Source organism: Ctenopharyngodon idella, chromosome 18 (genome assembly GCF_019924925.1).
Source record: "Ctenopharyngodon idella isolate HZGC_01 chromosome 18, HZGC01, whole genome shotgun sequence".
Classification (NCBI taxonomy): Eukaryota; Metazoa; Chordata; class Actinopteri; order Cypriniformes; family Xenocyprididae; genus Ctenopharyngodon; species Ctenopharyngodon idella.
Genome location: NC_067237.1, coordinates 24,181,269 through 24,196,581, shown reverse-complemented (window position 1 = coordinate 24,196,581; position 15,313 = coordinate 24,181,269). Strand labels below are relative to the sequence as shown.

The 15,313-nt window shown below is 38.1% G+C and overlaps 1 protein-coding gene across 3 annotated transcripts in view; it reads right to left on the bottom strand.

Annotated features, from left to right (window-relative positions):
- Nucleotides 1-15,313, bottom strand: part of zfpm1 (zinc finger protein, FOG family member 1) — a 91,360-nt gene that overhangs the window by 30,175 nt on the left and 45,872 nt on the right. For 2 of the 3 annotated variants that reach the window (XM_051869497.1, XM_051869499.1), the window contains exons 2-3: nt 14,725-14,868; nt 10,208-10,345 (exon numbers count right to left, since the gene is read on the bottom strand). In XM_051869497.1, the coding sequence (XP_051725457.1) occupies nt 10,208-10,345; nt 14,725-14,868 (282 nt within the window). The remainder of the gene's footprint in view (nt 1-10,207; nt 10,346-14,724; nt 14,869-15,313) is intronic. The other variant, XM_051869498.1, reaches the window with a different exon arrangement.

Sequence of the window (15,313 nt, the reverse complement as noted above, 5' to 3'; positions counted from 1 at the left end):
CGAAACTCTTTGGTCATTTTTGGGCGAGATGCTAACGGTCTAATCAGATTCAATGAACTATGCTAAGCTATGCTAAAAGTGGTACCGCCAGACCCGGAGATCAGCTGAATGGATTCGAAAACGGTAAAACTGTTTAACTCTGGGGGAGTTGGAAAATGAGCCTATTTTCAAAAACTCCAATTGTGTTCATCAGAAAGAAGAAAGTCATAAACACCTAGGATGGCTTGAGGGTGAGTAAAGCTTGGGCTAATTTTCATTTGAAAGTGACCTAATCCTTTAAGTATGGCTGAACAAACAGTCTAAATAAAATGTGAGGACACTGTATGTGTTGTAACAAACTACTCTATAAAAAACAGTTATTAGGAAACTGTCTATGACTAAAAGCCTGAAGGAAATCAATATTTAATTGGATTGAATCCAACCATGAATCTAATACAATGCAAAACAAAAAAGGCCCTATGCTGCCAGTTTCTTCATGATTGCCTATAAAATATTTCTCACGTTTAACTGTTAACAAGGCGCAAATGACAGATGCAAGTGGCACATAGAAAAAGCAAGGCCTGGCGGAGGAAAGATATAGAGCAGGAGGGAGGAAGGACAAACTGAAATGCGGGGCAGAGAAAGAGAGACAGGAAGCGGCAGGAAAGCGCAGGCATCTGATAGGGCTGGTAATCGGCGTGGCAGTGTCCCGTCTGCAGCCACCAGTTCGCGGGCCACATGGAGCAGCTGGGGAGATAGCAGCGGGGGACGGCAGTGAGAAATGTTCCTCCAGATTAAAGCCCACACCTCTCAATCATCAACAGGGTAAGAGAGTGACAGACAGAAAGGGAAGAGTATGTTCTTAATTACAGATAAATGCCCCTTCCTACACAGTCAATCATCATTGCGTGAGCCATACAGGGAAATGCTCACTTATTCACACACACTTGTCTAAACATTTTCATGTGACAAGTATTAGGTTGCCGTTGAGCTCCGTTTAACCACAAGTGTGGGACGATTGTCCCACAGCCCACTGTGTGCAATAAAGTTCCAGCATTCTGCAGGTGTGTGGGATGTGTGCCAAGAGCAAAAAAAAAAAAAAAAAAGAAAAGAAAAGAAATTCAAAAGACAGTGAAAAAAAAAAAAAAAAAATACAAACTGACAAACTTAAGACACATTTGTTACTGTTCACTTATGATATTCAGCTTCAACTGAATCGAGCATAGCCCATCAGATATACTGATTCTTGTAAAAACAACAGAAAAAAAAGTCAGGGGCATCATGCACAGATTTTTTTGAGGGGGCACCAGTGGCTGTGCTGGTTCACCATGACCAAAGTGAGGAAGAAAGACATGTTAGTCCAGTAGTAGGGATGCCATTCTTAAAGGGATAGTTCACCCAAAAATGAATATTCTGTCATCATTTATTCACCCTCAAGTTGTTCCAAACCTTCTTCTGCTGAACACAAAAGAAGATATTCTGAAGAATATGGGTAACCAAACAGTTGATGGACCCCACTGACTTCCATAGTATGGGGAGGAAAAAAATACTATGGAAGTCAATGGGGTCCATCAACTGTTTGGTTTCCGACATTCTTCAGAATATCTTCTATTGTACTCACCAGAAGAAATACATTTATACAGGTTTGGAACAACCTGAGGGTGAGTAAATTATGACAGAATTTTTATTTTTGGATGAACTATCCCTTTAAATTTCGGGCTGATACATATAAGCTGATTATTGTTTTCATGTTATGACTGATAACCAATAAATCGGAGATGTTAAAATCTTGTAACACTTTACAATGAGGTCCCATTAATTAAATTCAGGATGAAACAGAAGTTGCAAAAGTCTTTTCTTCCCTGTTGTGACGTATATCCGAGTGAAAGGCTTCTCGAACAACAAAAAATGTAGGACGGGACTTGATTTTGTCCATCGGGAATTAGTTGGATTGTTGTGGTTTGCTATTGCTGTGATCTCATGTGAGAGGTTGTCCCGCCCTCACGCCAGTAAACATGTCATCAGAGAAAAGAAGAGAAGAGATGTCGCTGCATGTGGGAAGGAAAGTTATTTTTATTAAAGATTACAAGGACATATGATTAAAAAAATAACAATATGGATAAATCATTTATAGCTAATAAATACTGCAATATTTCATAAAAATAAGAATTATACATTTTGATTTCAGGGTGACTTTCACATGAATGGATTAATTAACATTAACTAACAATTAACAATACATTTATTACAGTATTTATTAATCTTTGTTAACGTTAGTTATTAAAAATTCCACTGTTCATTGTGAGTTCATGTTAGATCAGGTCCATGTTAGAACAGATACAACTTTTGACTTTAACAATGTATATGTCAAAATAGCATTAACTAAGATTAATAAATGCTTTATAAGTATTTTTCATTGTAATGTTAACAAATGGAACCTTACTGTAAAATGCTACTGGCCTGTGTTGTCGAAATAAATTCAAAATAAATCACTAAAGTGTAAAGTCAATTATTTTAAACACTAAAAGTGAATTTAGGCATCACATCATTATAATTTACCTTATGAAAAATGGATATAATGATGTGATTTGCTAAAGATGTTTTTAAATTATTAGTGTTGTTAAAGATCAACTTAAAGGGAGCATGAGATGACAGCAAAGATAATCTAAATGTAAAAACAAGAACTGAGCATGCACAGTTAAATATCCAGTATATAACCATTATAAACAGATACAGATAATTTACAATTCCCACATGTCAGGTCAGGAATCTGGGGAACACGCTGTGCTGGGATAAGAGGGTAACATGGGGAAGTGAGAGCGTCTGAGAATGGAAGTTAACGGTCTGACGCTAGTCCCGCTCTGCTCAGCCTCAGATAACAGCTTCGCCCGAGTCCCTCATAGTGCAGCACAACCACAGCCGGATCTCAGGAAGAAATAATGTAAGATTGCAAAAGAAGGCAAGATAATCAGAATAACTGAAAACCATCAAGCTCACAGGCTGTCTTTCTGATATATCTACACTGCCAATACTTTCTCGCCGACACAGGAATTAATAAAAAAACACATTAAGTTTGGTACACTGGCAAAATACCAGGTGCTGTTGTACAATGGCACTTCATGTAACTCTCTCAAAACACCTGCTATCATGCTCATTTTATTCCATGAACCTGTTACAACATTAAACTTGTTAGGTTTTGCACAGTACTCCCTCACTTTCTCTCTCATATATTTTTCTAAAGAAAAAAAACTTCTGCAGCATGTAGAATATTAAATGGTCAGTACACAATTACAGATCTGTTTTAAGTTTATGTACTGGAGTCTTTTTATGGTTTGTATTTCTTTTGTACTGTTGTGTAACCCAAATAATCTTAACCACACTAACCACAAAATTGACAGCATGTCAAGATTATTAGTATGTTTAGGCTGAGCTGAATTTGTCTAGACAGATATCAACATAGTGGTTTCAGGTTTCCACTAAATTGTGCTTCCAAAACACACTCAAAAGAAAAAAAAAAAAAGAGACCAAATCAAGAAAGAAATTCAGTTTTGTACAGCAGGATATAGATCATCAAAGGTCTAGCAAAGCATCAGCGCCACCAATGCCCTTCCATTGAGAGTGACAGCAGATCAAAATAAACTCGTGAATGAATCTTTTGAATTAACTTTGAAATGTGGAGCACAATTGGATATTATATCCATACACTGCGGCGCTCTGATCTAAGCTTCCTCATTCAGCAGCGAAACAATGGGTCCAGGGATGAGATTGAATGACTCGCCAGTGAATTTCACTCCTGCAGTCGGGTGTTGTAGACACGTCTGATAAAACCTCAGACTGCAGGCGCTTTTGTCTCCCTGAGAACAATATAAATATGTTTAACAAGGACTACCACACGCTACTCTGTATAATAATTAAATTCAACTCACTTGTTTGAACAGTAATATTCCGTTTTCTAGGTTCATCTGATTTAAAGCTGATGTGTGAGTATTTTACTGTGAAAAGTATAACCAATGTGGCCCTATCAAAACACTGATACTCTGCTCGTTTGAGCATCGCCCCAGTCTAAAGGCCCCCAGTCTAACTATAACGATAACTACATTAGTGTCCACACTAGCGGATGATATCATTCTGTTTATTCTAAGAGTGTGCTTGTCTGCTGCTTTAAAACTCTGCGTTTTCTACTGGTTACCAAGAGTTGAAAGATGTGCTCATCACTATCACTTTTTACCCAGCCGTCCAATCACAGTGGAGGAGGGGCGGGACAAATACCACACTAACCAACCGTCACATTCTGCTTGTACAACGAAAACAAACGACAACAAGTACAGTACATCTCTTCATCCAAAACTAATGCCAGAGCAAGTATGTTACATTGTGTCGACATTTTTATACTCAGAAACAAACTATTTGCACAATCAGTTACTAGTAACAGTTGCGCGAATATTTCGTATCATATAGCAAATATAGCGTCTCAACTGGAAAAAAGAAAGAATAAAAAACAGCAGTGCCGCCGAAGCACTCGCAAGCGCCCGCAGCAAGGTGTTTTCTGAAGAGCGCTGCCATTTTTAGTTAGCTAAAAACACTTTGGTGGACACATGGCCTAACACAGCAAAACTGGCTTGGGGCGGGGCTATCTCTTTGTCCAACCAATGGAAGACAGGGAGTGTATTTGAGAAACCTGTTTAAAAACAAATTACTATTTTGCAAAAATACAAATTTTGCAAGAATATATATAATATATATATATATATATATATATATATATATACACACATATACACACACACACACACATACATACATACACACACACACAGGGATTTCAGCAGCAGCATGCAACGCAGTCACTCCTACTAGCCACTTTTGCGGGTTAAATTTTATATACATTTTTTAATTGTGGTCTTTTAAAAAGGCATCTGAAATAATAAACTAAGCGCAATGTAGTGTTGTCAAAAATATTGATTTTTTTGATACATATCAATACTGAAATATCTGAAATGCTTCCAATACTAATTTTCCGCAGAAAAGAATACTAGCTGTGCTTTCTTGCTCTCTCATCTCTCCAACAGCGAGTTGACACACAAACCCGCTTCCGCTCACTCACTCATTTCATTTGCTTCGGATTAATATTTTGGTGTTACACTGTTTGAATTTCATTGTGGGACTGAGCATATTCTGCATCATTTTACTCATTCCTGCAGACCCATTCCTGCACACCCACAGTGCGTGCACATACAGCCACCTCTCAGTACTAAATTGAGTTCTTTATCACTGCTTACTGCAGAGAAATGCCGGTCTTGGTCAGTATTAAAAAAGCAAAAAAAAACAAAAAAAAACCAGTTATGTTTTAAGTGAATGTAAACAGTTGAGAAAGAAAATGCATTTGTAGTAGTATAATGGATCCGTGCGTCAGGTCTTAAAGTGACAGCAGCCTAAAATACCTGCTACCAAATTATGAGATAATATTAAAAATATCTATATAGCCATTTTTTCCATGGTATCAATGTCAAAATTGTGGCCAGTGAAAATGCTGAGTGATTAGTAACTTTGGAAAACCACTAGCCACAGTGGCTGGTGAGCCAAAAAATATTAAAGGGTTAGCTCACCCAAAAATGAAAATTCTGTCATTAATCACTCACCCTCATGTCGTTCCACACCTCTAAGACCTTCGTTCATCTTCGGAACACAAATTAAGATATTTTTGATGAAATCCGAGAGGTATATGACTGAGCCAAATGCCGGCTCAGTACTGGCCAAAGCTGATCACGTGAGGAGTACGACGCATGCGTGTGATGCTGACACAGGAGCCGGCCAATAATGAGTCGGTATTCTGACGTAGAACCTGGAAGCGCTGGACATAAACAACGTATGAGAATGACACAGAATAGAAGACATTGTTGAATAAAAGTCGTTATTTTTGTTTTTGCGCACAAAAAGTATTCTCGTCGCTTCATAAAATTAAGTTTGAACCACTGTAGTCACGTCGACTTTTTTAACAATGTCTTTAGTAACTTTCTGGACCTTGAAAGTGTCGGTTAAATTGCTGTCTATGGACGAGTCATATACCTCTCAGATTTCATCAAAGATATCTTAATTTGTGTTCCAAAGATGAACGAAGGTCTTACGGGTGTGGAACGACATGAGGGTGAGTAATTAATGACAGAATTTTCATTTTTGGGTGAACCAACCCTTTAATCTCAAGCCCTATATTATATATATATATATATATATATATATATATATATATAAAAATGTAAAGAAAAATATTCACAGCAACACCTCCAATATGTGTATGTATTTGCAGGAACATTTTATGACATTGAACTGACATCCGCAAATACATTTCTATTTAAATTTAGTTCCACTCTCTCACTCTTTCTGAGCTGTGCTGATATGTTTTTAATTTTCCAGCGCTCAGGACTCTTCAGGAGGTCTATGCAGATTTTCCTGCTTCTCTGCTGACGCTGTAAAACCTGGCCAACACCTCCGCACCTATCAGCGTCCCTGCAGCCCTCTCATCAATGCCACTTCCAGCACCCGCAAATAATTTATCAGCCTTTAAATGCCACTGATAATATGCACACACTGCTCCCTCCGATCCCTTATAATTAAATATGATAAAATCCCACCGCACCAGGTAAATAATAATAATCATTATTATCATTGCCATTATAATGCTTTATTGGAGTAATTTGAATAACTTGTGTGGATAAGGAATGCTGATGGGGAGGGAATGCTAGCCAAGCAGGAACGTTATATGCAGAGCTAGTTTAGTCAAGGTCCTCTTCCATCCTGTGAAACTCTAAAAGAGAAAGCGAGATGGAGAGAGAGAGAGAGAAAGAAAGAAAGAGGGGGAGAAGGGGAAAAAGGAGTAACGGTCCGCCAGCTAGAAGGGATTACTGTGACGGCCATTTGCATATCAAGAATTTTAAGCAGAGAGGAAAATATCAAACCCTCCAGCCAGCAAGGTCATTTTGAAGATAATTTTTTTCTTCATAATTTATTTTGCATATCATGCAGCAGGACACGTTATAGATTAAAAAGCTGCTTTGCCATATCAACCCATTCCTGACACTTCTGCCTCACCACTGCCTATCATTTCATTCAACAGAGCCCCACCCTGAAAAATATTCTATAAAGATACAGAAGCAATTAACAAATAACAAGCAGTTACGTATGGATGCTTTAAAGGACGGACAGACCACCCATGCAAAATAAATTGCGATATGCGGTATCCTTTGATGATATGGTGGTTTTTAAAAAAAATAATACTCTTTCTGAGTGACAATTCTAAATGGATGTATAATACGCTAAAAGGCTCATATACATTTTCATTTTAATTCATTAAATTGTACTCAATATAAAATCTTACACAGCACGATTTTACAGCTTCAAAACTGATAAGGAATACATAAATAAGCAATACTTGTTTATTTATGGCCCATGTTCTATCTCTATCTTTGTATCTATGAGTTCTGTGTATGCGTATACAATAAAGCTTTATATATAAACTGATAAGAACGACACTGGATGAGAACCTGCCAGCTGAGAACTTTCTAGAAACATTAGGTCAATATATGAAAGGTCAAACAGAAATAGAAAACATGAAACATGAATCAGTACAGAATGACAAAAAACACTGAATAATGACTGAAAAATATGCAGAATTCATGGGTTTGGCTGCCACTGCACATTCATACCATCGCCTACAGCCCACAAGAAAGTGTAAAACAGGAAGTGACATCATCAGAAAAGGCTGAGGTCAGTCTGGTCGTTAACACCAGAACTCGGCTAATGACAACAATGAAACAATGCACGATAAAACCATTGAATTTCCATTGAACCGAACATTTAGCTCCCAGAAAAAGAGGCAACGTGCACCAAATGAACGCATGAACTAACACCCTGCGACTCTGCTCCTGATGCTGAGGGGCCAAAACAACAAGAAACAAGGAAAAAGTGCATGTCTGCATTCTGCAGGGAGGTGTTAGTGTGGATGGAAAGACCAGTGGTGGGATGTGGGGTGGTGTGAGGGGGGTCATGATGATAAGGGAAAAATTCAGACCGGTCAAAGTTTCCCTTTTGCCAATCGTGCTCCTGATAAAGGCAGCGCCTGCTCCAGTACTGATAGAAGGCCTATCTCTCTCCTGCTCCCCCTCTTTATTTCTCTCTCTCTCTCTCTCTCTCTCTCTTGCTCTTTCTCTCCCCGTCTTCCTCATTCTCCTGGCAGTTAGTTTGCGAGGGGAGGGGGGGGAAAGCCTATCGCGCTCACATCGCCAGCGCTGTCATCAAGCGGCAACCGCACAGCAATTAATATCACTCCAATTACTGTTAAAAGGACAGGCTGGAACAGGACGATAATAAACACATCCTTGACGTGAAAAATTAAAACACACACATACACACGGGGAGACACACATATTTAGGCGATTTCTAAATATTCGAGATAAAGAAAATGCCTTGCATATTGAATCATGTCATACTCCACTAGATCCCCACTATCACTATAAGCTGTACTGCTCAGCCGTGTGGTCCTGAGAGAAATAGATGGAGAAAAATGATAGAAAAAGCCTTATTACGTTATCCAGGCCGATATTAAAGACTACCAATTTGTTTTTACACTCACAGTGCAGAAAAATCTTAATGTTCTTAGGATGTCTTCGATTTTATACATCCAGTTTGAAGGCAAGAAAACAACTCAAAAACACCCAAGAGGTTAATGAATACTTACACTTTTGCACTTTTGAGTCATCACCAGGCTGGGAACAACTGGGAACTGTATCCCTGCCTAAAAACCTGGTTAAACTAGCCTAAGCTAAGCTTTCTCCAGCTGAAAGAGGGCCAAAACACCTTTAAAACCAGCAGCAGACCAGAATAACAGCTTAAGCCCAAAAGTATAGTTCACTTTTTACGCGTACACGAATTTCGTCATCAGAAGAGTACGTTTGTACTTGTACGTGCAGGTCGCACATGTGCATTTAATATTTTTTTTGCAGTTATTAGTTTATCCACAAGGTGGCAACCATGCCCTGGGGGCGTCTATTCACAAGGTAGTCAAAGAAAAACTGCATAAACAGAACTGACCGGAACACATGCGAGTTATACATGGGTTATAACTCGTGGTGAGAGATTGCTCAAAACTGCGCATGCGTCGAACGCCTGTCTATGCGTACGAGTCAAATGAAGTATACTTTCCAAGGCTGTGCGTTCAACTGTGCGTGTACACTAGCATACGCGTAAAAAAAAAGTATACCCAGGGCTTTAGGCTGGTTTAAGATGGGTTTTTTTTTTTTTCATCAGCAGGAATGGCAGTGGTTCTAAACTGATTTTGCTTTAGGACCCAGTTTGAACATGAAGTAGCAACCCAATATTTTTATGATAAATGTTATTTAACATAAAAAACTAAATAAAAATGCCCTCGAATTGAAACATTTTAGATAAGTTATTAATAACCTATCAAGCCTGAAAAATAATATTAATTTATATTATATTTATGATAAAAATATTGTTTTATATTACTTCATCTAAATACAGCAAAATGATTAATATTAATATTTACATGTATGTCACATATAACAATTTAAATTCTGTGATAGGACTAACCTGCATGTTCTCTTATGTTGTTAGCTGCTTTGTACCACAAATAGAGAACATGAAGTGATCAATGGTAAAACAGCTTAGTATGAATTCATTTGCACTGGTTATCTTACTGCAAATCAGGGCTGGCTGCATGAGAGAAACACAAGTCCCAACTCTCACAGAGACTATTAGAACATTTCTGAGACATTGTGTGGTCAATGTTTTTTCTGAGTCAACAGTCATGCATTTACATGATAACTTGACCCTGGAGTTAAAGCATTGTTTAATGAGGCTCCATGGGATACAGGTTTAAAAGTTTATCTGAATTCTCAGACGTGCCACAAGTGTGAAGTCACGGGGTTGCTGTGGGCCACTGCATCACTGTGAAAAAAGAAGTGACTAAGCACTGGATAGTGTACAGTAGTTTCACCCCGCAAAACAAGTATGAGAATGACAGTACTTTCTCTAAAATTTACGGGCAGTTCAGACTGAATCATTTTTCTTTTTATTGAGTATCTTGATAAAGTCATGGCCTATATTGTTTCATGGCTGCCAAGCTGACAGTATGATTACGACTGGCCCTTCCTGAGAAGCCACTGACTCATGCGTCATTTAAACACTCCTGAAGGAGGGACAGATAGAGACTGACCTGGGCCGTTCCACTGGGGTTCCCCTTCCCCATCTGCCTCTTCCTCATCCTCCTCATCATCTTCTGCACAGCGTTTCAGTCCTTTTTCATCTTCCTCACCCTCATCCGGCACCGCCAGGGACTCATGCGTTCTTGGCTCTGTCAAAACCAGTGGAACAATTAGATGACAGGGAATTAATACTTAAAAATCATACATATTCTGAAAACAACCAGTTTATGTTTGTGCGACATTTTGATTTTTGTGTTATATTATAATTTTTTTAACAAGACCAGCTAATTGCATATTATCCCTTACTTATTTAATCGGTAAATGCTTCTGCGACTTTCAAGTTTTGTCACAGCTGCTAATGGGGGGCAAATCTGAGAAAATATTTATTACAATGAAATTGTATTTTGCACTCTTTTTTTTTTTTACATTTTTATTGTATTCCAAATAAATATAATATAATATTTATTATACACACACACTACAGTTCAAAAGATTGGGATCTCTTATGCTCACCAAGGCTGCATTTATCTGATTAAAAACATAGTAAAATATAATATTGTGAGATATTATTACAATTTAAAATAACTGTTTTCCATTTAATATATTTAAAAATCTAATTTATTTCTGTGATGGCAAAGCTGAATTTTCAGCAGTCATTACTCCAGTCTTCAGTGTCACATGATCCTTCAGAAATCATTCTAATATGCTGATTTGGTGCTCAAAAACCATTGCTTATTATCAACGTTATCATAGTTGTGCTACTAAATATTGTTGTGGAAACCATAACATTTTGTTTCACGATTTTTTGATGAATAGAAAGTTTAAAAAGGGCAGCGTTTATTTGAAAAATAAATATTTTATACAATTATAAATGCATTTAATTGTAACTTTTGATCAATTTAATGCATTATTGTTGAAAAAAAGTATTAATTTCTTTAAAAAAAAGTTACTTTTAATCATTAATTTATATTTTTAAATAATATAAAATGAAATAAATATTAAACATATTATTAATATTTTCATTTTACATTTTTATTTATAATATTATCTTGCATTTATCACGTGATTATTACATTGGATCCTGAGTCTCAGGTTTCATTTTCGCTTTATTGATCTACAATTCTCTCTAATACTCAACAAATGAGTGTGGTCTCGCTCTGATGATCAAATGCGGTTGACAGAGAGGCCTGCGTGATTCAGCAACACAACATCTTAGGATAAACCCGACCCATACGCTTTTGATTTACCAAGCGAGAATTGGAAACCCCTGCCAACAGACGGCCAGCGTCTTCCTTTTATTAAGGCCGATCTTTTTCATCAGTGTGAAAGACAGAGTACAGATCTCCCAGACATTGATGCCAATTACTAATTCTCTTTGAACAATGTGATCACCTTACTGATAGTGGTCTCTCTTTTGGTTGGTTGAGTGCCAGTGTAACGTATGAGTAAATTGACATGACTTCTTGTCCTCTTCTCTCCCACACTCCACTTTTTTTTCCCTCTCCCCTTCCCCAACTCCCCTCCCATTCACCCCACCTCGATTACAGCTCATCTGTGGTGCACAAAGGGCATGTTTACCCTTGCATTCCCGTGGCGATAAACTGCCGATCGATACCGGCCATAAACATGACGCGGCCAGAGCTGCTGTTATTAATGCAACAGTTTGGAGATTAGATCTTCATCATCAAATAAATCACACATGAACACGCCCTTCTCGTCAGCCCCGACAATTCCACCCAGGCCCAACCGCCATTCTCAGCCCGTCCCAGCGCATGCCGTCCCATGACGCGCCTCCCTCCCTGCCTAAGAAGCCCTATTATTTTCAGCGATAAATCACATTGAATGGCACATTGATTTTATCCTGCAGCGCTCAGCGTGGGGAGAGGAGCTGGAGCCACAGTTATTGCATTTAATATTATCAATATAATCTCCCATATCATCTGAGCAGAGACGACAGGTATCAGGAAAAGAGGGCGGGGTGGATGGGAGCTGCCACCATCCTGGCTCCCCGGTATTCTCCTTAGTCTACCAGCACATGCAAACATACACATACTGACACACACACACACACCCCGTCGCCAACCCAACAACCTCCTTTCATCTGATAACAGCAACTTCCCTTGTCACACCTGGAGGGCAAAGTCACCCAACATGCTCCATTCTTCCTGGCTGGCCTCATTTTTTAGAGTCAATTTTTTGTAAGTTCTTTCTCCCAAACAGATCATCGTGGCAGGGTCAAGTTCTTTTCTTGTAAAGTATACAGGGCTCAACTATATCACCTCTGAGTCCAACATGGCGCCCAAAGTGGGGCTAGCTGGTTGTGCAGGCTAAGATGTTTCCATCCAGTTAACTATTTCAGCCTTGGTGAAACCGTAAGCCAGATCAAGCCCGCAATCAGACCTCCTCACCGGGTTTGAGATAACAAAAGGTGTTCTGGAACACGAAGCCATCTTTGCTTAAAGCTTATCAGCTTCTCTGCTGATATGGATGAGGACTTCACCATCAGATCTTCCTTCGGATCGCTTCAGACTGACCCTTTCACATGGAAACCAGCAGCCGCTTTGTCATTAATGATTATTAAAAGGTGGTATTTTCATTTATATTTATTTTTTACAGGTGGTTATCGACACTGTGTGTCCTGTGACTGGTTGAGTGTTTTTCTGAAGCAGTTATCAGTTGGTTATCGCCTGTCTTTTTCTCTCCCAGATGGTGGATAAGGGAGCTTGCCTTTATTAGCCACTGCTGGCCTGATAAAGACCTGGTATTGATCGCAGGTTGAAAGAGCAGGTTCGTCAAACACGACTGATTTACAGAGGCTGATAATAGCAGCACCGGGCAACAGTGGAGCCCAGAGGGGTGGGGGCGAGAGATTGATAGAGGAAAAAAGAGCTAAAGAAACACGTTAACGTAGACCCTCTTTTCACACTGGAAAATAGGAGGATGACAAACATCACCTCAAATACAAACTTGCAAATGCCACATACTCACTTGTCTAAATGCACACACAAACAAAACAGGACAATCTCTAAACTAGTCACGATTAGCACCTGACAGAATTTCCATGCGTTTATCAAAAGCAGCCAACGAACCGGCTCTTATCTCCTCAGTCCCCAATTTCACAAGAACAGGAATTTTCCAGATTAAAAAAAAAAAAGAGGAAAAACAGAAATCTTAACTAAGAATGTGACTTAAATATCTTACGGCTGGAAAAACAAGACAGAAAGTGCAATGAAAAAACACCATATACTGTACAGTACATCCATGTCTGAAAAACTAAATTATTTTACTCATGAACTTAAAAAAAAAAAAAAAATCCACATAATTTGTTTATTTAAGTCTATAAAAGATAGTGTATAACACTTCCACGAACTAAACTAGGTATTAAAACAATCTAACGTTATATTATGATGGGCTCTCTTCAGAGGAAACTTGATTAAACAAAGATCGCTGCTTCATCATGCAAGTGTTTCTTTTTCCTGAACAGGACATTTTATGAAGTAATAGTTCTGTTACTATTTACACTCTTTTGTAATTCCCAGCCAGTATGCTGTTATTTTTTTCCATAACATCTAAAAACTTGTTTTTTGAAGAATCTTCACATTGCTTTTTCATACAATGACATTGTATAGTGACCATATCAAGCTTTAAAAAGGACAAAAAAGAAACATTATAAAAGGAAAAGCACATTTAAAACACTAAAGTAGTGTAAAATATAAAAATACCATATATATAAACTTTTTTTTTAATGAAGTAAAATTAACATAAAAATAATGACTCATTCAACACTATATAGAGTGGTCCCGGTATGACGTCAGAACCTGGAAGACTAGTCTAATCGGCCGTGGGTTCCTTCGAGATTTTCCTATGGGGTTTTATAATGGGGTTTTTCGATTTATGTGTAAAATAAAGCCTGTGGTAAACATAACTTGACTATACTTTGACGTTTTGCACCACTCTGTTCCAAGTTCACTGAAAACTCTAGCTCTCAATTCAAATATGGCAGCTTTAGATGCGTGTCAGGTTGGACGTCAGCGGCAGCAAACATCAATGTCTCTTACATGTTCATTAACATTTATTAGAAAGCTACAGTGGATTTTCAGTGAAAAAATTCAGTCTATACTTCAAACAAGCTATCACATGGCTCCAGACATTCATAGATTATGGTTCTTTGATTGTGTTTTTTATTTATTTATTTATTTATTTGTCCTTTTTGGAGCTTGATGTGATGTCCTTCTTTAAAAAAAAAATTGTCCTTCTGTATTCCACCAGAAAAAAAGGCAAATAAGTTTAGAACAACATGAGAATGAATTTCAATTGTATCCTTTAACTATCTCTTTAAGTCGTATAGCAAAAAGCCGTTTTACGAAATCCAGACGATCAGATGTGAGTGAGATGGCTAATACTGTTATCAATAGACATCAGTGTTAAAACTGTTTCATCACAAAACAAAACATGTTAGGTCAGATCGCAAACACAGCCACACTATGGCTTCTGACAATTTTCATAAGTCAGACATGCATCGTTTTACCTTCATTATAAAGTGGTGTAAATGAAGGTGGACTTGAACCGTCACACTCTGCAGAGTCCTCCTGGTCTGAAGCTCCGCCCTCCTCTCCTGACATGCTTACATCATCAGATGGATCCTCACATCCATTAAGATCCCCAATAGAGCCTGCAGAGAAAAACAGAGAGAGCGGTCATAAAAAGAGGAGCAATATAAAATAAAAGTCATCCGACATTAAAAGGCCTTTTAAAAGATCCCATATCATGCCAAAGCCTCAATTGAGAGGCTTTAGATAATGTGAATATACGCTGTTGATATCTTAAAGGAAGTAGGGTGTTCCGTAAATAAAAAGTGATAAAGTACATGATTAAGAAAGAAAATTCCGATTCATTTCAAACCTTCTTGCTACAAGCCTTTTACAGTTTTAATTGGTTGGAAATCCCAGAGCTTCAGACCACAAAGAAGTAAATGAACATGGTGTGGGTGTGTGTGTGTGTGTGTGTGTGTTGTATCACTGGCCAGGGTGATTAACTCATTTGTATAACTCAATACATTCCCAGTTGTCAGCGGTTGAACAAAACATTACACTTTCAAACCATGATGAGATAACCAA